At 32.4% G+C, this 26,219-nt stretch overlaps 1 protein-coding gene across 1 annotated transcript; it reads right to left on the reverse strand.

Annotated features, from left to right (window-relative positions):
• Positions 1 to 2,226: 2,226 nt before the first annotated feature.
• Positions 2,227 to 24,240, reverse strand: LOC129218452 (uncharacterized). Its single transcript, XM_054852726.1, has 7 exons — positions 24,112 to 24,240; positions 15,860 to 15,977; positions 13,171 to 13,253; positions 12,938 to 13,036; positions 9,529 to 9,612; positions 5,718 to 5,777; positions 2,227 to 4,987 (listed from the first exon to the last, which is right to left on the reverse strand). The coding sequence occupies exons 1-7, from the start codon at positions 24,160 to 24,162 to the stop codon at positions 4,799 to 4,801; spliced, it is 684 nt and encodes a 227-aa protein (XP_054708701.1). The 5' UTR covers positions 24,163 to 24,240; the 3' UTR covers positions 2,227 to 4,798.
• Positions 24,241 to 26,219: the final 1,979 nt, after the last annotated feature.

Here is a 26,219-nt window from a genome sequence, read left to right on the forward strand (position 1 = left end):
TTTTTGGACGGTCCCTTCCAGTAGAGAAGCTAATGACAGAATTCGTGTTTCCCGCGAAGTAATGAAATGTTGGAGAATGAGGTGGAAAATTCTAAATGGTATGCAATACATGCTTGCAGCTAATACTCTGTTAATGATTTCGCTTAATCATGCCAGTTTGCAAGTTATTAAATTAGTGAAATGCATGCAGATGAGGAACATTTTAAGATACTTTGATAATCACATTTTTAGGAAGGTAATTCTAGTGTTTTTATGCATTTTTTTTAAAACCAATCAATTATTTTACGATTAAAAGTATCCTTATTTTTGTGGCATTGTTAAGTTAAGCGTTAAGAAATTTGATCAAGAAGCGATTAAGTTTAATTAACATCAGCATTTAGCTAATTTTAATAGAAAACTTCATAATTTCAACTTCAGTTCATTATTGCCTACTCGAATGTTCTTATGAGCATTATTAGGTATTTGAAGTCAGACTATGTTTTAGTATTGGCGTTTTACTTTTGAACGATTTTAATATCCAAAATTTTTACGATTTATAATGTTTTTCTATAGCTTAGTTTTATGACTAAAAATTTTAGCTACGACTGAAATGGACTTCCAGGCTTTGCGGAATTATTCTTGCAATTGCTTCTAAGTTTAGAACTTATTTAGTCTTCTAGTTACTTTGTGTAGAAGTTTAAGGAAACATTTTCCCCTAAAAATACATTATCATTCTATCATTTTTTTGATTGTTCGTAATTGGTTCTCCCCCCCCCCTCCTCAAGTTCTTTTATTTTTCAATGTAGCAGCAGTATTCTCTTTACGCTTGCAATGTAACATCAGCATTTGTTTTCTCTTTTATAAAGAAAGCTTATGTAAAATTAATCTAATTTTACATGTATCTGGCATGTTCAAAATATTGTCTTTTAAAAACAATTTCCTATAATTCAATCGACAAAAATAATCCGTAACAGTAATAAATATTTTTCTGTGATTCTGATACTATGTACTCGCTGAAAGGGAAAAACTTTTTGACTCAAAAACATGGAGTTTTATTTTTTTAGCTACTTTTATTCCTCCTTAATCTAAAATAATTTCGCATTTTTATTTTTTATTATTTTTTTTTTAAATTGAAGGTTTAGAAAATCAAATATAGTGTGTTGTTTGTCGTTAGGGAGAACGTAGATCTCTCGTACTATGTCAGAGTTTCTACGTTAGGAATTTCTCCTTAATCTAAAGCAATTTCGTTATTTTTTTTTTAAATTTAAGGTTTAGAACTTCATATATAGTGTTTTTTCTACGTTAGAGAGAACGTAGTTCTCTCTTACTACATTATAGTTTCTACGTGAGGCATTTCTCCTTAATCGAAAATAATGTCATTAAAAATATTTTTTTTAGAAAAATGAAGATTTAAAAACTCAATTATAGTGTCTTGTTTATACGTTAGAGTTCTCCAAATTTAATTTTAAAAGTCTGATATTTTCTAATTAAAATGATTTTTTTTTCGTTTCACATCATGAATTTAACAGTAAAACAAGTTTTTCGTAAAAAAAAAAAAATACTTAATAACACTTGAGAAACCACATTTGAGTACTTTTAACCGCTTCTGAGAACGGTCACACTTGAATAGAAGGAGACTTACGATAATGGATGTGTTTTCTCTCTCAGGAGCCTTTCGTGTTTGAAGTTATTTTATTCGAAAGACTGTTTCATCTTAATAATTTCACATTTTTCTCGGAAGGCTCTTTTATTAAGAGCTGAGCAAAATACTTAAGACACTAAAAAATTTCCTGTAATGTAGCAATAGAAAAATTACTAAATACATGGATTCAGTTTAAGTCGTTCAAAAGTGTTAAGTCATAAAAATTTTTTTGCAAATTTACGTGACAGTTTTTAAATTTCTCCAGTGATCATTAGGTGTAGTTAATTTTGTTCTAGTTAAAGAAGTTTAAAAGCAATGTTTTTAATGTTTCAGTTTTGAACAAATTAAGACATAACTAAGGGTCATGCATATGTGGCGCATTATGATATTGCATACGCATGTAACATAGCGCTGTTCAGTAAGCATAGTGTAACATATAATGTAACATAGCGCTTTTCAGTTAAGCGCTATTGCATACGCATATTCAGTAATGGATTACGCTATTTACTGAAAATAAAGTGAAGGACAAAAATCAAAAGAATGTCAAGTAAACATTTTTGGAATCAAATTTTGCTTAAAATTTTCCATAAATGATACAATGCTCATTTAAAAGACTTCTTTTTATTCATACTATGTACAAAATAAAAACTTATGATTGAACACGTGTTTTACATGCGAATATTCAAAGCTTAATTCGAAAGGAAAAACACTTCAAATTACAATTCATTAAAAACAAAGTACAGTAAAACCTGTGAAGTTGACCACCCTTGTAAGTTGACCACCCGTCTAAGTTGACCACTTTTTTCAGGCACGGAATTAGCGCTTATCATATAAATCAACCTCTGTAAGTTGACCACCTGTTTAAGTTGACCACTAAAGTAGTGCACCATTTAAATATTCCATATGTTCATTACTCCATTTTTACCTCAGGGTTGTAATTAATTGATCGTTTCCCGACTATACACTATTTTTACCCATTTAAATTATGAGATATAAATATCTTACATTATATTCTCATTTGCACATTTTTCTAGTCGTGGAATATACTACTACAATGCTACAACAATTTCGTCTATTTTGATTTTCAGATAGCTAGTTTCCAGTAACTAGTACTATATAAAGTTTTATATTTGTCTATTTGCACAGAAGAAAGACTAAGAAATTTGGCATTTTGACAAACGAGAGTTTAGAATAGAAGAGTCCTGGTTCGTTGAACTTCCCTTGCACTAAACTATTATTTACCTGGATTATCGACGATAGTATTAGGTTGGATTAACTACTTCAAAAATAGTTGAATAGATTTATTAGATTTGTTTCATGAGATGTAATGTAAAAAAAAAATTGCGTTATTTTTTCAGCAATTGCTAATGGTGCAACTATGTGCATAAAACTGACTTCAGAACCCAGTGTCTGGTTTGGGAGTAGCAGAATTTTACTCAAAAATCATTAGACACCTTCAACCAATTTTAATACGCGTCAATTTGCTGATAAGTATTAAATGTTTAATTTTTCTTTTGATCTTTAAAATTTATATGTACTGCTGGTGATTACAAATTACTATTTTTAATTAAATATGCTTTATCAATTAAAAATAATTTGGTAGGTATTGATATTTAAACGTTATGTTTTTATTTCTAAATATAAAACAAAATAAATTAGTTACAATATTGGATACTATTTCTCACTAAAATTAACATAATTTGCTACCTTAATGCGATCCAACATACCCAATGAAGTGGATCAAAGCACGAGGCACGTTGGTCCACTTTACATAGTTTTGTTAAAAAGTTAATGTAAAACATTTTATAAATTCAAAATTTTCAAAAGAATTTGGAATAATGAGAAACATTTAATTAAACTTAGGGTAGAAAATCAAACTGCTCATTTAATTGTTTGATAAGATAAAAAATGAAACGCGGAAATCGAACCAATGTGCTCCGACTCCCCTTATACACTCATATATGTATACTGTAGTTATATGAGTATGATTCAGTAAATATTTCAATAGTAAAATAAAACAAAACATCGCGTAAGTGACAATTGAAATCGATTTTTTTTTCAGTTGTGCCATTGGAGTTATAAGTCGCTGTTGAAGACCTATTTGGAGTTACCATTTGTGTGGCTGCCCCACTAAGTGTATTTCACTATTTGAAATGATCAGTGCATACCGTCTGTAGAGCTTGTTAAAACTCTACAATGTTAAAACTCTGTCAAAATGTTGTCTGTAGAGCCTGTGTATCATTTAAAGAAACAACATACTTTTTTTGGCAAACAATGGGCATAAAAAAAAGATGGCTTGCTGAAAATTTCTCATACTGCAGCGAGAGAACTTATGTCAACAAATCAAAAACGTTAAAATTGTTCACCAGATACGATTGTTTTCATGCACCACAATTCTGGGAGAGAGGGGTGAAATTGCCTCATAAGGAGGGTGAACTAATGTGACAACGTACTGTAGATGGCAGTACCACATACTATAGTCGACATTTTCATACAACACAGAGGTCCCAAACTCCTGCTCCAGTACCCCCAGAGGTATCAATTTACTTTGGGAGTATAGAGTACTTTGTTACCACGACAAATTTTAGGCGCACCAGTTACCATTAATGTACACAGGGAATCTTCAACCGGCTGAAATGGAACCCACGACACTTCACTCAAGAATCCACCGCCTACCGGTCAGACCACCACGGCCCAAAAGAAATATTTAAATAGTAATAAACGTCATAGATCCTAACAGGATCATTCCTAAAATAAATAATCAGCTTTAAAATAATTTTTCAGATTCATGACTTTCAAAGTGTTAAAATATAAAATAATCTTAAATTATCTGTTTTTAGCTCACACGCTAATTCAGTAACATTATTTCTTTTATTTTTTAATCGAAAGTTGATTTTTCTGTGTTTTAATTTTATTTTGATCAGAACTTTAGGATGAATTTCGAGCTCAAAATTTCAAGTACATAAACTGAGTTTATGATTGTTATTGATAAGAAGCAAATGAGTAAACATAACCTGTCAAAATTCTCAAAGCTATTGTACAAGTTGATACAACTTGAATCATCTGCATAGTATACAAAACACGAACTCCAATTTCAGTTCATCTTAGATCGAATGTTTCAAGAGTGACTGAAACAGCAGCAGTGCTCCAGTTTTTTCAAAAGCTTTTTTCCTCTGGTTAGTGTTCATCTCTGTTCGTAGCAATTTCAATGGGTGAAATGTCATCAAAACGCAACAACGGTTCATCACTCCATCCACTAACAGGTGCGGGATCTACTGTATTTCTTTGAGGCTCTAAAAAGGACCCAGGAGTATATGGTGGAGGTAAGCTTTCTTGGCGGGAAGTTGATCTATCTACAATATCCACCTGAAATGTCATATAAAAAACAAACCTTCTGTAAAATACGTAGTATTTAACAGCATAAAGAAATTAAATACTTAAATAAATTAAACACATGAATAATATCTCAATTTTAGTCATTGTATTTTTCGACGTCTAATTTTTCATATTAATAATCCACAACTGCAATCTATGAAGCATAAGCATCTCTAATGTCTACCACTCTTCTGTTTTGCTTTATTAATTATTTAACATACATAGAATGACCATTTTCATTGTGAATATAGTTCAGAATCGCATAATATGACGATCAAATGTGGCCTAATAAGTTTTTAGTATTGATAATAAAGAATTTTATCTCGTTTGATAGTACGTTTTGGCGTTTTTTTAGAGTTGAAGCTATTAGAATAGCGTGTTCCTAATCCAGTGTGTTGGCCTCATTTGCCCCACTTGACTTATGTGATAAAAACGAAAAGTACTTCATATTAGAAACATCTAACATACTAATTATTTTTTAAGATGAATAAATTTGTCAAAAATAAGTGTAGTGAGTGGCAGATTTTGCAAGACTGCATTAGAAATGGCATACTTTGTCCTGCTTTTTCTCAGCTTTGGTCCAAAATATCAGTAAAAACTTTAAAATGGTTCATCTTTTGTTATGCTGCATACAAATGAAATATTTATAAATTATTTTTTTCAAGTTTTTCACACATCAAAACTTATATATATATATACATATATAAAAAAAAACACTTACAGGTGCATCGGATTTTGAAATATCTCTGTATCGCTTCAGGACAAATGCGCAGAACACCAACTAAAAAACAAGCAAATACCTTATAAAAGCAGAGTATACATATTATAAGCTCTAATTTTGGATTTACAATAGTGACGAGTTATTGAGTCTGTAGTGAAATGAATGGGTAACATTTCCATTGGATAGTATTAAAATGTACGCACACAACACACATAAATTGGTGACCAACGTAAACTGATATTCTTTTGACTAAACTTTTGTTGAATGGACGCTTACGGACGACAAATAGTAATAATAATAAGATGCAATAATAAAAATAATAAGATGAAGAATAAAAGTTGTAACAGTAATGCTTATAATAATACATCACTCTGTGAAAATTGAAACACCATGAAGGAAGCATCATAGTGGAATGAAATTTAATACACAGTTGAGTGGTAATGGTACAAATAAACGATTACATTTTCGAACCAAACAAACCTTAAAAAGAGATTGAAATTAGTATTTTGTGTGGCCAACACGCGCCGCAATAAGAGCTGCTACACGAGTCGGCATGGAGTGAAACAAAGTTTGAATATCTGCTTGCGGAAGCGTATTCCATATTGTTTCTATGGGCAACCAAAGTTCGCCTGTCGAAGCAACAGAACGAGGATCACGAGCGAGACGCCGTCCAACAAAATCCCACACATGTTCAATCGGTGATATATCCGGGGAATATGTAGGCCGAGGAAGAAGCTGTACCTGCTGCGAATCAAGGTAGGATTTGACAGTCATGGCGACATGTGGACGGACATTATCCTGCTGGAATACAGCCCCTGACAATCCTTGCAGGAAAGGAATAGCTTGGGCTGTGAAACTTCGTTTATGTATCGGGTACTGTTCAAATTGCCCACAATTCGTAGCAATTGTGATCGTCCATGATGTACTATGGCACAACAGTCCATAACTCCGGCTGTTCATCCACTGTGGCGTTCGATAATGTACTCCGGAATGTGCCGTTCACCGGCATGGCGCCTGACACGAATTTTGGCAATCATAGTGGCACAAATTGAAGCGGGATTCGTCAGAAAAAACGACCTGTGGCCAATCAGCACGCCAGCTCTTATGCACATTGGCCCATTGTAGGCGGCGATGGTTTTGCTTGAGAGGAATCCTGTATGAAGGAATCCTTGCGCGCAGTCCACGCTGCATCAGACGTCTCCGAATTGATGAAGCACACAATGAAACACCTGTAGCTGTTGACCACTGTGCTGCCAATTGTCTAGAAGAAGCTGTGCGGTCCGTCAGCACCTTACGCACCAGGTGTCTGTCATCGCGAGCTGACGTCACATTTCGGGGTCTACTCCCTGATTTCCGAGCTATCCGACCCTCATCTATCCACTGCTTCCAAACACGCATGATTGTGCTGCTGTTACACTGCACACGAGTGGCTACTGCACGATAAGACAATCCAGCTTCACGAAGGCCGATATTTCCTGCAATTTTCAGCTCACTCGCTTAAGTCCTTAGTGGTGTTGCATCTTTCACAAACAGGAGTGTATTATTTAAAAAAAATTATGTTAGTCTTACTTCTAACACCTTTAATATCATTAATTCTCATTGTCCCCTGCCGCAGGCGGCGAACGAGAGTTGGCGAGCGAAGCGAGGGGCAACTCCCTCCATGAGGATTTCCGCCAGAAAATTTGTGAAACGGAATTTTTTACCCCTGATGATAGCAATAATTGAATTTTTGGAATTAAAAAAAAATCAAAGAGGTCTAAACTTAAATTTTGAGTACAATTATTTTTCTCATATTCAAGCGAGATTGTTTAACATGCTTCACTTGACACAACTTTTATTTTTGAGGTAGACCGGGCAACGCGACTAGTACTTACTATATGACACTAAGCACATCTTTTGAGAGAAGGACTTCTAACCTCCTTTTGCATTAAAAATAGGGTTTTCATACGTAATTCTAAGTTTTATTACATGCACGAATATAAAGGTTTGACAAAACAATAGTAATTTGTGTCAGTCTTTTAGGATTACTTTTAATTGTTTATACGTAGTTAATGAAATAAAATATTTTGCACAAAATAGTTCCCCTTACTTTATAGTTGCTTTAGAACTAATAAATTATTTTTAAATTAAAAAAAAAGACTTCAAAAAACAAAGAGGGACTAAAAAGTAAAAAATAATTGCTCATACTTACATACAATTTTCTACTCAAACGTATAAATTAAATTTATTTTACGATTTCAGTACAAAAATCAACTAAATTAAACACCAAATTATAAAGTAAACACTGATTTTAATTACTATACGATAAATTATTTTAATACCTAACTAATCATATACGATCTCTTAATTTTTAATAACCATTTGAATGCGGGACATCCTATAAACTTCTACCTAACGTAACTGAGTAGGTTTCGTTTTAAAGATTTTCGCGTTTTGTGAAATTAGTGTTTAGGATTTGGTGGGTTGTCAGTGGCGTGGGAGCAACCACGCTACCGGAACCTAAGGCCCCTATAGTGGAGGAGCCAACGCATCCGTCATTTTGGAGCAAACTTGATCCAGTGCTTCGTAGCGATAGCATTGCTGCTGATGTTTACATTTCTTTAGCATGTGTTAAATTGAGTCAAATGGGTGGTTGTTCGGTTGTAAATTGTGCAAACAGCTCCAAAAAAGGATTTCAGCTCTTCAGATTTCCAGCAGATGCAGAACGAATTAAGAAATGGATAATTAATAGCCCGCGAAGTGACTAGCAGCACGGAAACGATGCCAACCGTTTCCAAAATTTCGCCAATGTTCAACTTCGCTCTCCGGCTCTCTCGTTTCCTGTTTGGCGAATGATTGCCAATAAAGGTAGCTTTCCTTGTTGTATGCTTGCTCCAGATGCGTCGGCCTCTCCAGTTATAGGGGTTCTACCGGAGCCCAGTCCTTTCGCGAGTAAAGCGGATGCTTTTCTTTTCTTTTTTTTTGCAGTTAAAAATGTTTCACGTAATAAACAAAAAAAAGAAAAAAGCATCACATTACATTAACAGTAGCTTTCATATGTAAATAATCCCGCAAATCTATTGTTTATCGGCCAGCGATCACACTACAGTAACCCAGCCAATTAACGAGCGAAGCGAACTCCGAACGATTAGCGATTCAATCGCTCTATCGAAAATGTTTAAACGAAAATTCTCTCTCCCCTCTCCAAGCAGAAAAACGACCTCTTCATTTTTTTCCTGGATGAGTTTGGAAAGATGAAACTTTAGTGCAATCGCATTTTAGGACATGAATTCTAATATTAATAAAAAGTTTTAAGTTGGTTGTATTAGCAAAAATTTTCTCACCAGTTTTAAAATTGGATTTTTCACAAGCAGAAAACATAAATTTTAAAAAATTATTTTATCAAAAACAGGGTTCTCTCCGAAGTGCACGATGTTTCAAAAGTTATACCTGTGTACCAAAATTCCTGTTTCTATGCCTTTCCGTTTTCCTGAGACGCGTGTGTAAAAAACACATACAGTCGAGTCTCAACGTGAATGGGACTTAAATATGTGCTGTGTTAGTGAATAAACGAAAAAAGAATGTCGACAATTTTTTTTCCATCCATAAACTTCTACTTCAAAAATTTATATCTTCCTTTTTAAACGGAATAAAAGGACCTTCCGAATAAATAAAAAAATCATCAAACTGAAAAGGTAAAAAATCGCTCTTCTAAAAGATTTTTATTACGGATATCAGGTAACGTTTTGATAATTAGGTAAAAAATGAAGTGGGGTAAAGGTTATAAGGTTTTAAAAAACTTAAAAAATATTTAAATCAACTCTATACTTACATTTATTGCTGGCCAAAAAAAGAAAACTCCTGAAAACAATGCCGCAAGCCTAAAATATGCCTTTGTCCTATAATGAGTCCCACTCTGAAAAAAAAAAACTATTTCAATCTATAAAATAATCACAATTACTCTTAAACCAGCTATGGAATTTGCAAAGATTTGATAAAATTTTACGTAATGTAACAAAATCGTATTACAAAAGAATAAGCTTAACTAAGATTTAAAAATGTTAATTCATTGCTATTAAATGTATTTTCTAAATTTTAAGTAAAATATATAAAATAACGCGTGCGTATTAAGTTAATTATGTATGGTTGATGCAAAAGTTTTATTTTCCTATTAAAACATAATCTAATGATCTGTAATAAAAGAATTTTTCTTTTCCCCGAAATTTAATTTAAAATTACGTGATTGAACACCACAAAATTTTTGTTACGTGAAAGAATAAAATCCTTCTCTAGATTTTCCTTTAATTGCTAATGAAATATTAACCTTTATTTCCTCCCTCCTAAGCATAGATTTAAATTTTTTTTTCAGCAAAAGTATCATGTGCATTCTTGGAGTCACGAATTCACTCTTATCACCGCAAAAACCTCGCCTTGATAAGAGTAGAATTTGAAATTAGGTTGGAGCTGCATAAAGCAGCATTCGTGATAAGAATTGTGACTGAAATTGCTTTGGAAAACAATACGCAAAAAGTAAAACAAAAAATCAAGTACTGCACTTCTGAGAAATAAGAAGCATAAATTTATTTAGAAAAATTGTAAGTTGTGGATGCATTTTTTCCATGAGACACATATTTGCTGTTATAAATTTAATAAGAATAATGAAATACGATTGTGAGAAACGTAAGATAGTATTGTTGTTTTTGTTTTTGATTTCACGAACATAAAATTTTGGAGCTTTTTATAATGAATAGTAAAACGTAACACTCTGTTGGGGGCAGGTAAACATCAGTATCTGCAGAAATGATTTTTGGAAATATTTGAAGAAACGTGTTTGAATTCGGTAATACCAATAGGTAAATGTTGAAATCAGAAGTTTTCTCCGCACTGTTTTTTTCAAGCTGAAACCAAATAAGCAAGTTTAAAAGTTACATAACAAACGCATAATAGATGAAAAAAATGCAAAATGAGAAATTTGAAATTACTGCTCTTTACCTGTCCAAACCAGAACTAGTGTACACGTTGCATCAACAGTTTACTCTTTACTGTAAGTCCTTTTAACAGTTTCCAATTAAGTACGGAATAATTCACTAATTAAAAAGTATATATAAAGAAACTTTGAAAATAAGGAATTAGTAGGAGATATACAATAAAACAAAACTTCGCTGAGGTTCAAATCGCTTAGTAATTTCGAATATCGAATAATAAGAAAAAAGGAAAGTTCAAAAAAATCACTGGAAATAAAGTTACAGTAAACTCCCGATTACCCGCGAGTAGTTAATCCGTGGCCTTTCACACTTTGAAAACGTTTTTTTTTTTTTTTCCTTTTCGGTGATGATTTACTGAATATAGATAAACTCACACATTGTAAGTTAACAAGTGAAAAAAATATTTTTAGACAACCCTGTTGCTTTCTTCCCCCTCCCTTCCAATGACATTAAACCTTTTATAGTCACCAAAACCTGACTAGTTGAAACCTTATTATTAAATCGACACTACTTGCTGCTTTGCATCACAACTTTCTGACTTTTAGACCAGTCCAACTTACTAATATTTAGATCTGCACTACTTACGCCCGTAAACGAGTGACCGGACCAGTCTTGAAAAAAAAATCTCTCTCCTTTGCGTGTTTCGCGTGACTTAGACTGATCTGCTGCAGTTAATCTTCTTGCACGATTTGCTCACGGAAGACTGTAATTCGTTTGCAATATATATATATATATATTAAGCGAACCTTTTCCAGCTGTTACATTCACTGTAATCGTTTAAGCTGTAGTTTAAATTTATGCTAGTGTTATTGATATTTTAAAGCACTATATGCAATAGGGTGGTTCGAAAAAACCATTTTTTTTATTTTGGAATCACGTTATCTCATAAAAGTTGTAGTTTTATGTCCTCAATTGAGGAAAAATAAAAAATAAAAATTCTGAGTTAACATCTTCTGCTCGCGCATGAGGCTGAAAATTTGAAAAAATGCGTTAAAAATTGATTTTTTTTAAAAAATTTAAAAATTCTTTTTTTTTCCACAGTTTTATAGTGCAACAATCATAAATCATCAGCATTTTGTTAAAGTTTGAACCTAAAAAGTTCTTTTTCTTTTATAGCTTTTGCATTATATCTTTAGTCGCGCATACGTAATTTTCAAAATTTTGGCGATTTTAGCCCAATTCAAGGCGTATGCGCTAACAAAAGATCTTATGTAAAGGCTCTACAAATTTAAAAGCTATAAACGGATTATTGGTGGTTGTTGCACTATAAAATTAAAATAATAATAATTTTTAAATTTTTGAAAAATTCCATTTTTAACATATTTTTATCAAACTGAAACGCCCCTTATGTGCGAACTGAAGTTGTCAACTCAGTTTTTTTTTAAATATTTTTCCCCATTTGAGAATATCAAACTACAATTTTTTAGAGTTACCGTGATTCTAAAATAAACGAGCTGATGTGCGCATCACATGACTTCCTTTTACTCCAATTCAATGTCATTTCCCCATTACTGGCAATTTTAATGTGATTCAATAGTTTACTCTCTAAATATCCCCAACAGTGGCCAAATTGAAACCAAATTTTAAAAAAAGTAGAAAAAATCGCCAAATTTGTTGCCAAGTTGGCGACCAAAAGACTGGCGATATATCGCCAAGTGTCCGACGAATTATAACACCATTTGAGTTTACATCGAAATTAACAATGATTTCCCTCCAAAAAGGGGCAAAAGACTCTTTTAGAAACACCCGAATGCAACCAAAAGCGGAGGTGCACAACTAGACCCCACTAGGAGTCTACGTACCAAATTTCAACTTTCTAGGACATGCCGTTCTTGAGTTATCCGACATACATACGCACAAACGCACATACATACGTACATACAGACGTCTCGAGAGAACTCGTTGTAATTAACTCGGGAATCGTCAAAGTGGATATTACGCGTGTGTATACGTTCCTAGGCACTTATCCACGAGTGGTCGAGTCGAAAAAAACCCTCATCATTCATTCGGGGGTGAGCAAAATGGAAATTAAGGTCAATTTTTGAGTGAAAATTTTTTCTCGAATACAATACTTCCTTTTTTGTAAAAGGAAGTAAAAATCGATTTTTTTCGAACAACCCTAATGTGCAAACACTAACATATTTTTACCTAATTTGCGGACTATCCGTGAATTCGCTTATCCGCGGTTCCCGTGCCACCCTATTCAGCGGATAATCGGGAGTTTACTGTAAAAGGAAGACAGCAATAAGTACTCACGCAATATTTGTAAAAATAATATGATCCTATAACCGACTGAAAAAATGCTTGTATTAATATAACTATACACCACGCTCCGATCCAACCAGTTCTCAGGTTCTGAAACGTAAAACAGAGCATCAAACTTTATAAAATGTCATTGGAGCACATAATTTGGGTACAATATCTTGAAAATTATAACATTTATGCAAAATCTTTAATTGGTTAAGGATTAAATTTTCCTTGTAATTTACCGCATTTGCTTTGAGCATCAGACAAGAAAAGACGAGTAATAACAAATTCAAAAATGATAAAATCATTGTAATTCCAAAGATTCCTGAAAATAAATATAGAAATAAGTTAGTAAAATAGAACATGGAAATGTGTTGCTTAAAAAATCAGATCAATGAAAGTTATTGAAGTATTTTTTAATTTGGAAATAGTCAACGCAATATGCACTCAGGAACATTGAAATTAGCACCCCAAGAGGGAAGCATTGGATTGAAGTGAAATTTAATGTACAGAATAGTACAGGTGAGAGATACACTTGTTCCGAAAATCCAGGCAATTAAACAAATACAAGCTAAGAAATGAGATAAATACAGAGTACTACTTCAATCGCGCGTTGGACCCCCTTTTGATGCAGTTCATGCCGCAACACGAACCGGCATTCAGCTAATTAAACGTCTGATGTTGTCCTGAGGCAGATGGATCCTCAAATTTTGAACAGCCACTTCCAAAGCTCACACGGTTTAGTACGGCGGCATCTGGCGTTACAGCTTATCCCTAAACATGCTCTATACGGGACAAGTCGGGGGAGCAGCTGGCCATGGATGACTCTCGAAAGGACGTAAGAAGTCTTGAGCTACTTTAGCTGTATGCGGGCGAGCATTATCTTGCTGGAAAATGGCTCCTGGGAGACCATTTAGGAGTGGTCCTACATGTGGTTGCAGAATCTCATTAACATAACGCTGGCCTGTTGAGGTTCCACGTACCACAGCTAGAGTGGACCGGCTATCATAGGTTATGGCTCCCCAGACCATTATGATCGCTGTTCGGGCAGTGTGTCTTGCGATAGAATGGGTTGAATGGTACCTTCCCTCCAGGGCGCTTCTGCACCTATGTGCAGTTATCATTTGACCCCAAAACGAACCGGGATTCATTACTAAACACCATCTTTTGCCAGTCAATGACATCCCACATCGCTTTGGTTTCGCACCATTGTAGACGGAGTTGCCTATGTTTTGGTGTTAAAGAGAGTACACGAAAAGTGCGCTTGGATTGCAGATTCACTGCCGCAAGATGTCTGGAAAATGGTCGAGAAACAACTGCTACCCCTACGCCCGCTTGTATGGTGGAACGAGCCACTGTGGGATTCGCGAGCACTTGCCGCACAGTTCTTCGCTCCTCTCTCCTCGTCGTCTTCCTGGTCACTCCAGACTCGGTTTTTTGCACGTGGGTTCCATGTCGTGTCCACTGCCTACAACAGTTTCCAACTGAACACTCCGAACGATCCACCTGGACAGCAACACGGCTCGTCGACCAGCCTGCAATTTTCATGCCGATGATCAAACCTCTAAAACTCGCTTAACTGTAAGAAACGTTTCCTAAGTCATCTACCTGGCATCCTTCACCCATAAAGGCTCTCAAACAATCTGGATGTAATCGCAACATTTATAAATCTTAAATTATGCACTGGTTTATATAGCACCTTTTTCCCGATTGCACCCATACTGTAGGGTAAACGGTCATGCGCATTGATGCCAAACTTGGATCATTTGCATATCTGATGTCACTCTTCTCATATGCAAAATTTCGCAACTGTACCTTTCTTCCTTCTTGGGGCGCTATTTTCAATGTTCCTGTGTGTATAGAGAATATTTAAATGCAAGTTTTAGTGTGTAAAGATAAGAAAAGAACATTGAATAATAAAAACGCGATCAAATAACACCAAATAAAATAAAAATAATAATTGTGTAATTCATATTGAAAGCAGTTAAATAAATTGCTCGAAATTACTTTTTGTTGAATGAGTACGTTTTTTTTCTCGATTTTCAAAGTACAAATCGCATTCGAAATGTTGTTTACGTGTTACTATTGTTTACGTATTCATTAATTTCTTAAAGAACTTAGATAATTATTCATTAATTAATTAATTTGCATTCCCTCATTTACTGAATAAATGATTCATTCCTTAATTAATTTATTTTCTTATTCATTCACTAATTTATTCTTTTATATTTATTTTGACTCATATATCAATTGATTAGTTAATTGTTTTAGTTCTTCGTTTATTGTTTTATTATTAATTCATTCTTTCAAAAGTGTAGGTTGTGTGGCCTATTTGGTGCATAGTGCTAAAAAGGTGGTCCATTGTTGAAATTACTTTTTACCGACGGAAAAAATATCGGCAAACTTTACTTACTTCCATAAAAGTAATACAATGTTCAATTAAAAGAAAAAAAATAATTACGAGGAAATTACAAAGGAAAGATATTAAGTAAACATTTTTGTTCGATCCTGCACTGTCGTGGCTTCACTTGTTCGTGAAAGTTTTAGTGACTTGATTTTAAGAAAGTGAATGAACTTTTATAACTTGTATCAAAGAAAAAGGTTCAGACATTTAAAGTTTTGTAAATATTTACAATTTATTACCATTTCATTTAAAGGACGGTCGCATTGTATATCGTGCATCATAGTGTTAAGAACATATAACTTACATAACCAAAAAGCAATTATTTAGCACTGACATAACTATTTTCGTTAATTAAGGTACATGTCTAGTTAATTGTATCCCTCTTTATCGCATGAAGTGACTCCGTATTGTATTTCTATTCAATAGTATGCTGTCCCAATTTAAACTCCTCCTTTAAAAATATTTTTAGTATTTGTTTGCATTGTTCTATAAATGACGGAATTAGGTGATACGTTAATTAAACTCACCAAAAGGATTTTCCATTCTCATTGCATTGAAAGCTATCACTGGATTCATTCGTGTTTCATTCCATCCAAGGCTTATTAAGATAGGTATGTTCCAGGAAAGGTTCGCAAAACTTTGGAACTGGAAAGTAAATAAATAATAATAGTTAGAGTAGATTGGGGTGAGACGCCATAGTGTACATGATGTCGTATTGCCTGGTTCAACCATATGAAAATACAGCTTGCCGGTCAAGGTGAGGTGTGTGAGTGTTAGGTGTTAAAGTGAAAGGATCAACACGTTGAACTTATACAAATAGTTTTTGTTGATTAATCAGTTATAAGTGGTATTTTTAAATAATTTTGTCATCCCGATTGCTCTGGTAAGTATCCTCATACTTTAATTAGTCATATTTGCTGTAGTTTTTACAGAAAAAAATGGTTAGTTTTAGCGAGTTCGAAATGCTAGCTTTATATTAGTCGCATTAAGAGGCCCGCCTGCCTCAGCTGCGAGGCGGACCGGCATCTTGTCCAATGCTCTGGGGGAAGACGACAAATGATAGTTTGAATATCATAACATAGTTTTCTGCGACGTCCTATGGAAGGAAATTGTCCTACTCTGATCAAAATCCAAAATAAAATTTCATCATAGCTATCCTACAAGAAGAGGACGCCAAACAACAGGAGCCAAGATAGTAAAGAGCGGACATCCTCAAAAAGTAGAAAAGGGAGATTTGAAAAACCAGCAAATCAATAAAACAAAACAAGGCCAACGGAAAACAAGAAGCTAAGAAAAATAAAATGCTGATTAATCTAAATCGGCTAATGCAGCTACTACTTTTAACAAGAAATTGTTTGAAAATCCTCAAGCCCGAAAAGATGAATCTTCGGCAGAAGAAGTGCTTCTCTAAGAAGAAATGGTTCGTGATGAAAGATGTGATATTCCATATCAAGAATCAGACGGCGAGATACGCGTAAATGAAAACGAGTGTTCTGAGTGCTGAGAAAAATGCAATAGAACGTCGAAAAAATGTGATTAGAAAAAATTTAGTATATGCAGTAGTTATAGTTTCTAGCAGCAGTTCCTAGCTTCTTATACCGTGTTCTATATTTGGAATCAAAGGTGCAATCTTGGGAAGGGGAGAAATATCACTCAAAAGGAAAAGATAGCACTTGAAAACATTCAAAAAGAATGTTATTTTGATTTACATTAACTAATGTATTTCATTTTTCATAATTTGGAATTTATTTAATAACACTATGCATTGATTTTCCATAAGGCGTTTTGCCCCAAAGTATCGGTCATCTCACCCCAAGATTAGGGTAAGGTAGCAAAATGCAAAGGTTTAAAATTATTATTATTGGTAAAAATGGGCATTTAATACGAAATATATTTTTTACGAATCGCATAAGTACATATATTGTTGATTAAAAATAAAACCTAGGTGATATTTTATATGGAAATATTTTGAAAACTACGGCGTCTCTTCCTCCAATCTACCCTAATTCGGCACCTCGTTATAACGCCATAAACTTCCATAATTAAGTGGGGGAAATATTTTACATAGTTGAGCTTCCCAGACAAAGCTGTAATTATGTCTAAATGATTCATTCCAGATAAAGCCCGCCATCTTGCCCCGCACGTGACCGCTTATATTTTTTATTAAAAAGTAATAGTTTTAAAGGGTAATGAACAAAGTGTTTTGCTTAAGAAATCACACATACTTTAATAATTTTTTAAGAAACAAGATTTTGTTCATTATCCTTATAAATTACCGCTTCTAATGAAATGTATGCGCTGTGGGATGACAAAACGGTTGATTTTTAAGTGGAGTGGCCTAGACATAAATGATCAGTTTTCAAACTTATGAGCTAGTATTAACTGAAATAACTACTCGTTCAATATGCTTCTTAAAATGTACCTAAAACCAATATTTACTTTTAAATTTACTTTAAACGAAATGCAAAAAGCAATCAACTTTTTTATTCATTTATTTTGCATCCCCCCCAATACGTTGCTTTCATTCATCATGAGCTCTTTAAAGAACTTGATTCATTGAATGTTGACTTTTAAACATATTAAATGCGTTCATTAAAATTTATTAAATTCTTTCTGTCATTGAATGCTTCACTTATGAGTGAAGAATAAAGTACATTTATTGTTTTATATTTTTTTAGAGGGGACCTCCGTACATTGGGCTTCTTAAGGAAAACTATTTATAGTTACTTTTTTAGTAGTTTTTAAGAGATAAAGTCTCTTAGAAAATGATTTCTAAAAGCTTTATAAGTTTTTCATTCTAAAAATTAATAAATAATAATAACGCAATAATTGAGGAAAATGTTGGCCCCATTTAAATAAAAGGCAAAATAAGATTTATTTGTTTTCAAATGTATTGACCCTTTTTATTATATCCCGCTATCCTGTTTCATTTTAAATTAATTTTGCAAAATCTACTTCAAAATGTCATTAATCTTATTGTTTTCTGCTGAATCAAAGGCTAAATATCTAAAAAATGTCTTTTTTTCAAACCTGCTTAATCTTTCTTTCTGACATTCGCATAATTCGTGCAAAACTAAGCTATTGCGTTTATTTCACTTATACGTGGGTCATTCCATGCGAAATGAGCAAATCAGCTGTGACTGACATGTCACAGATTTCAATGAAAATTTGTATTTAAGTAAATCTTGCATATCTATGAGGGAATGCAAAGTATGAAAGTTTAAAAACTGTTTATTGCTTTGTTATTGAAATTAGAAGTTGGTTTTTACGTTAAGCCTAAATTTTCAGAGTTCATAGGCAACCAGTTTGTGACTCAATAACTCCGTAAGTTATAAACGTACACTTAAAAAATAAATATAATTCCACATTCTATAAATAAATCTCTATAAGGAAAGAGCAACGTAAAATTTATTCAGATCTTTTTTTGAATCTGAGATATTAACAAAGATTGAAAAATTGCCGATTTACTTCAGATTTCAAATCACTCTTCTAGCTCTTTTAATGAAAAAATAACAGTAAAAATGATTCACATTGAAAACATATCTATGACTAACTAACTGTTCTAAATTAGTAATTGTTTTCGAATTCTTTGATGACGAAATCGTCCTTTAAAAAATCAAAAAATTCCGAAATTTTCCATTTTTCCTCTATTTCAGATGCTTGTTTGAATATGAGGGAATGCTCTAAATTTACTCAATTTATTTTACGTAACATATTGAAGTGTCTTTTAGATAATACTAAATTTTAATCATTGGAATCAGCGTATTTTTGTTACTAGAGCAACATGAACTAAGGTAAAATTTCATTCGTTACGGGGCTATTTATTGTAAGTTTAGCACGACTTAACCATTTCTTTCGTGTTTCATTTTTTCAAACGTATGTTTATGAAGTACTTGCCAAAATGTTTCCTTAATTATTGTGAAGTATATAATATTCCAGTATGCATAATTAAATATAAATGTTCCACTGAAAGTTGAATTTTTCTCTCCACCCGTGATATAGGACAAGGTAACTCTTCAAGTTTCTAAAAAACCTTTCATGTCAGCATGACTAAAAGAACATACTGAGTTTTTAACACAGAGGGTTTAAGACAGAGGACCATCTCGTCTAATTCTCGATAACATTTGATGTTGGGCAACGAGTTTGAAGAAATTTGTTTTATCTATGCATACATCTACTTGACGAAATACAATAATTTATTTCAACCATCCTGCTGCAACGTTTTTCAAAAAAAAAAATTAAAACTTTGATAGCGAAACTTGTTTATTTTAGCAATGGCTTGCTTTTCTTTCCAGAATAAAAATTGCCAGTTAAACAACACTTGCCACAATGAATCTAATTTTCAATGGAAAGCAGATGGCTTTTCTCTCTGCTATCAATGGCAAAAGTGCATATTATGTCATTGATGAAACTATAACTATTATCAATCAGAACAAGTTTGCATACCACGTACAATAATCCAGTTATAACTGCAAGATATATTCTCCTTTCGTACGCTACAAGCACAAATATTAAGTATTTTTGTGTCATCAGTAAAAATTATCAATCTTGAAAGTTTTAATAATAATTTAATGAAGTACCTATAGCCATTTTGGTGATATGAAATTGTCATCGTTTCATCTCAATTAACAATTGAACTTCTAAATTTCTTTTCTCACATTTATCTCAGTCAGCAGTAAAAAGGAGTATATGCTTGAAGAAAAAGAGTTTAGAAATCAGGCCTAAATCCAATGTCAATAATTTTATTTGTTGTTGCACATATAGCAATTATTTGTGGCTAGGTACTGTGTTTCTACACATTAATTTTATGCATCTATATTTTTTTTCGGGTAAGTGATTTTCTCATTTAGAGAATCCACATGGACCGTTACTGTAGTACACATGACCTATTTAAAGATGATGCTTGTCTGGAACTTAAATATATTAATGAAAGTACTATTTATGTTTTCAACTGGATTTTCATTTTCCTTCAAAAAATGAGCCACAAATTTTTAGGCAGATCGAAAAAGCTTTTGCAGAGAGCAAAAAAAAAGCATTTCTTTTGACGCATTTGTTGAAGTTATTATTATTATTATTACTGCTTAAGATATAAATTTTATCTGCTATTTTTTTTTATAAATTTCACATTATGCCAATACATTTTTTTAGAAAATGAAATGAATGTTAGATATACTTGCTTTTGCATCCTTTAATCATTTATCTAGTACTTTGAATTCTTGTAATTTGACATAAAACACAAAGAAAATGCTATTGTTCTTAATTTTATTTTAAGCTTGGAAATCAAAAACCAATTTTGAATTTCTTCAAGCAAATGGTAGAAATACAGCTCTGTATTCTTGCAAAATTTGAATGTTGTCGAAAGTTTCCCTCATTAAAGTTTTTGTGCCTATGTGAAGGGGAAAATCAAGATTTTACAAAATGTTACTAAGTTCAAAACTGATTTTGAAGACAAAGGAATTAAAATTTAGCTTCAAAAGTAAAGTATTTCTTTTATGACACTCAGCACAATGTTGGGTATTAATTTCAGCACAGTTAAGACATTCCTTAAAGTTTGAGATTAAAAAATGAAATGCTTAGTTATGAGAAAACTGAAATATTTTCAGTTTTTAAACCACGATTTAAAGTTAACTATAATAAATATGAAAAAATTACTGAAAGCAGATGAATTGTCCTACTCTATACATTACAACAATATATAACTTTTATGTTTACATTAAATAATTGATAAAATACAAGCCTCCAAAAATGCTACATTTAGCATTTATGAGAATACTGTTAAATGTGACCAATTTTCAATCGCATTTAACTACTAAAATAAAAAATATTAAGCCAAAATATTTCACATGTTTCTATATAGTCATAAAAGGGACCTGTATACCAAATTTCATAAAAATACTAGCTGCGTGCCCGGCATTGCACGGGTTACTTAAAAAATGAAAGGGATGTCCAATTGATGTTTTTTTATTACTCTGACATAGGTTTCTAAAGCGCCAAGGAGTAAATAAATACACATATTGTAAGGTTTGCAAAACACCAGTAGAGCATATTTTTGTCAAAAATCTCTTTAACGTTAATCATAGTTATCAATGATACAAGTTATGAGCATTTTCAATTAGCACAAAAGATGAAAATATATGCATTATCAACTATAATCTGTGCTCACGTTAAAATGAATTACATCTGATAGACTATATCTGAACTATTTACGTACAATTACAATCAGCTTTTTACATAGAATGACACATACTTCTTGGTTGATTACGTGAAACTAAAGCACCAAGACTAAATAACTACCAATAAGCATTAATTTAATACCAAGTCATCAGATTCCAATTTAGCTTTAGTTAAAATCCTTAAAAACAATCTTGTTTGTTCAACTGTGTTTCACAAAGAAATCCGAATAATCTTAATTTAACATGTTCTTTTAACGATATAAACTGTATTTTAAAAATAGAAACAGGAAGAAAAAAGAGAGTTATTACAATTCGAAAACTCACCCATGTGACGGGAAAAAGTCCAACAAAATAAACATAATTAGTCTCACATCCTAAGTGTACCAAAATATGAGGCCGGTGAATGATAAACTTACACTACAATCAATAAACATAGCTAAAGAAACAACTTTCATATGCTGAAAAGAGCTACGAACGTTGAATGTAAAATATTAAAAAAGGACAGACGATAAAATAAAGGCTATGTCCGAATAGGGCAACCAATTTTAAACTAATTTAAAATGAAATTCTAGATGAAAACGTTGTTTTAAGATTTGGACAGCAGCCAAAAAAATCTCTTTTAAAACAATTATTAGAATTTTACTTGCTCACGCATATGCAAAATGGCAACAGGAAAGAAATAAAAATTCCTGAATAACGTTATGTTAATTAACGTTTTAATTAATATCTCCGCTAATTCAAGTCGCAAAATTACGAAATTGGTCCTAATGTTTTCTTTGGAAAATTTCGAATTGATCAGTATCTCGTTTGACTCTCGATTCGCAGCGGTTCTCGAGAAGATCGATCTTCAGACAGAGAGACAGACAGACAGACAGACGGACGCGAACAGATTTTAATATTATAGTGGATGTTACCATGCGGTCACCATTTTTTTGTCATTTTTGTTCATTTCGTATGGAATGACCCACGTACTATATCGGGTTGCCATAATTTACACAATCGCCAAATCTGGACACCTTCATCATATTAAGAAGCAGAAGGAGGGGGGCGGGGTACCGGTAACTTTTGATTTCATTCGACTAAAAATCTTTTTATTACTTTTACGATCACAGAGCTGTAATTATCTTTTTAACAATTCATTTGTGTTTTCTCAATATTGCATATAAACTCAAAATTTAAACAAAAACCAAATACAATTGAATATTAAAATGAAAACATGTCAACACCCTTGTTCTAAAATAATCTTATTTTAGAATCAAACCATTATACCTTTATAACGGTAAGTTTTCAGAACAACATATTTTTTCTTTGTCTGTCATCGCATATCTGTCGCTAAAAAAAGATATGAGTTTAAATAACTTTTCTTGTTTTGTTTCAACCATTAAGAAAACTTTCAATACTCTTGACTGCCTTAGGTTTTTTGCTTACCTAAGTATTGCAATATCTGTGAAAAATAGCATTTGTGAAAAGATTGGAGATAACTACTTCAGCAGCAGCATGCTTCATTAAGATACTTATTACATATAGCAAATGACTTATCATACTCATTACCAACAAGCTTGAGATTAAACTATTTTCCGTTTCAAACAACTTTAATAACAAGAGCAAACGGTATAGTTTTCATTTTGAAACTGAAAGTAACAGAAATATCTGGTTTAGTACAATAAACAACACGGATTTTTTTATTGCTTTTCATAAGAAGCATCTTAATTATAATGCTTGGCCAAAAGCTAACTGGACATTCCATCTAGCTTTTCGTGACCTATCAATCAATTCGTGAAAACTTGCTTTTTGTTTTATGATAAAAGTACATGATTTCATTCCGAAATATTAAGTTATTGAGACAGTATATGGGTCACAAAATTGTTTCATTTCATTTCATTTTTTGCGAAAGGTAGCGTAAGATAACATCTCATCAAAAACAACCCTGTTGCAAAAATTTCCCAGCCAAGAAAACCTTTAACTTTTCCGCACAAAAAAGAAGGCCTTCCCACATCCTAAACCCAAAAACCTTTAGCCTTAAAATGTTATGATATCTAGTTTGCCCGCCAAGTATCTGCCAAACTATCATTCTCCCTCTTCTCCTCTTTCATCACACCTACTTCCATTAGAACCTCCTCCCACGTTCAACTCCTTAGAAATATGGATAGATCCTTTAAACTGTTTATCTTGTTTGGCGGGAAGCTTTTCAAACTGAAGTGGTTGCTTGGTGAGCAAGAAGCTTCCCGCCAAAGAAGATAAACAATTTATAGTAGAATTTTTCCTTTTTTTTAATTCCATGCTTTGAAATTTGTTTCAAAGTTTATTCGTAGAAAACATTTTGTGGTTGGTTTGAAAAAAATGCAAATAATTTTCAGCAGTAAATAATACATGAGAATCATATAATGAAACCTAATAAACGCAACTGTCACATGTTGAGGTGATCAAAACAATTTTTAACATAAATTTACAAGTATGAAAATGCACTCTCTATTACAATATATTTTACGAGGATAAATGTCATTGATATAAGTATCTGCATAAATTTTAGAATCAGCCAATAAAAAAAAAAATTCAGAAAAAAGCATTAAGCATAAATGTCTTCAATATACATAAATAATACTCACAATACTAAGGACTCCAGCAACAATGGTAGCTACATATGCTGTACAACACATTTTAAAAACTTTGCAATTATTAATCAGAAACTCTTACGGTATCGAAAAGAAAAAGTTATTTCCCTTTTAGGGCACCTGACACTTAGCGAAGCGTTTGGATAAAATAAAAAATTGCTTTGGTTTAGGTTTCCAAACGCACTTATCTGCCTGATAATTTAAAAGCGTTATCGTATATCATAGCAACTAACTTCAATTCAGGTGCTTTATCTCATTCTGAGAAACATCGAAATAAGATAAATTGACTGGCGGTAAAATGCCATTAAATGGGAAAACTCTTGGGTGCAAACTGATCGCTTACAAAATTAAGCTACCTCGAGGCATTCGGTGGTCTCACAGTTCAACTAACACGTTTTCAAACCTATATTTATTTCAGCCGTTTATGTTGAAAGTGGGGCAAGTCTTTTTTTTTTTTTTTTTTTTTGTTATTGGGAAATATTTCAGGGTTTGCACTTTAATAAATTTAAAATATTGGTGTTTGTTAAAATATACTCTTTTTTTGTACTTTGTGATATTAAAGAATGAAATACACCCAATCTTGAATCACTTTCAAAATTAATGAGTTGTTGCGATCTTTAATATAAATGAATAATAATTTTGCTGTATCGGTATTTTATTAACTATAAAAACAACATTCTATAAAAATAAATGTAAATATTAATTCATTTGATAAAAAATAAAATAAAGCAAAGGACAGTTTTTGAATATTATTGTTAAAAATATAATATAACAGAAAAATGTTTTTTTATTTAGAATGTCGTTGCAATTATACATTTTCGTTAAACACAACTCTTTTATACAAATATTTATTTTTATTAATAAATTAACTACATAACGTTAAACCTTCACATTTTCTTCACCCTACAGCAAACAGAGTTAAATTTTAAAGTACGTTTAAACAATTTCCACCTTAAATGAACTTTACTACTTTCAAATTAAGCATATTTACGATAATATTAAGAGTTAAAATCTCCCATATATTAGGATTCTGAGCTTTAGTTGACTCTAAATTTTTTTACAAATAAAAAAAAATCACGCTAAGTTTAATGTACAATTAACAATAGGAATCTTTATATATATATATAAATGGGCTTGTCCCAATTTCAACCTTTTTCAGTTTTTTTTTTCTTTGTCAACACTTTCAGACTCATTTATCCAACTGCATGTTGTGCTTAGCGTTTAATAATGTACAACCCTTTAAAACTTCGTACTGGTACATGATTCATTAAAGTACAAAAGTGTTAGCTTTCCACCAAAGAATTTTAACCAATTTTCATAAAAATTTTAGCGTAAAAGAAGCGTCTGGGGAAAGAACATATTTGCTCCAAAAGAAATGAAAATTAACGTTTGCACACTTTTTGCATAACTTAGTGCAATTTCTTTCAACAACGTGAAATTGTAGAAGCAAAAAGAAGCATGCTTTGCTTTCAACCTTCTGTAATTATAAAAGAAAGAAACGGCATAAAAGAGATCACACACGCAAAACTTTACAGAAAAGCATTAGTCTTCTGAAAGTTTTTGTTACACGGACTGAAAACGTTCTTTCTCGTGACACTTCAAATTATTTCTGGTTTTGAAGAAAGGAAGTGCTAATTTAAATTTATCTAAACTTTAGCTCTGCTTCACTTTTTAAAACATCATTTATGCAATGAAAGCTGTCGGAGAGCATTTCATTTATGAAATAAAGCATATTACTTCTCGAAATGACGCTTTAAAAATAGCATATACTGAAATAAAATCGTTTTAAAAACAAATAATGAGCTTAAGAGTACAAATGACATGGAAATGAATCAATCAGTAAGTGCAGCTAACATGAAATTACCATTCACTGTTAGGTGCTCATGCATGCCTAATGTCAATCGCTAATCGTTAAGTTCGGTTGTTTGCATTAGCAGTAGCTAACCATGATTTAGCAGTTGCAATCGGCATGCATAAGCACATAAATAATAATGGTAATTTAAAAATTTACCAATACTTAATGATTAATTCATTTCCATGTCTCTTTTAACGATCGCTAAATTCAGTTGCGATTCAGGATACCTCCACGTTCGAAGTTGCAT

Source organism: Uloborus diversus, chromosome 3 (assembly GCF_026930045.1).
Source record: "Uloborus diversus isolate 005 chromosome 3, Udiv.v.3.1, whole genome shotgun sequence".
NCBI lineage: Eukaryota > Metazoa > Arthropoda > Arachnida > Araneae > Uloboridae > Uloborus > Uloborus diversus.

Bases quoted from the DNA above. Each gene is read 5' to 3' on its own strand.
- LOC129218452 (XM_054852726.1), bottom strand. From the start codon at position 24,162: ATGTGTTGTACAGCATATGTAGCTACCATTGTTGCTGGAGTCCTTAGT. The intron at 13,254-15,859 runs GTGAGTTTAATT...ATTTATTTTCAG, and splicing joins GAGAATGGAAAATCCTTTTG to GAATCTTTGGAATTACAATG. The intron at 4,988-5,717 runs GTAAGTGTTTTT...ATGACATTTCAG, and splicing joins TTTCAAAATCCGATGCACCT to GTGGATATTGTAGATAGATC.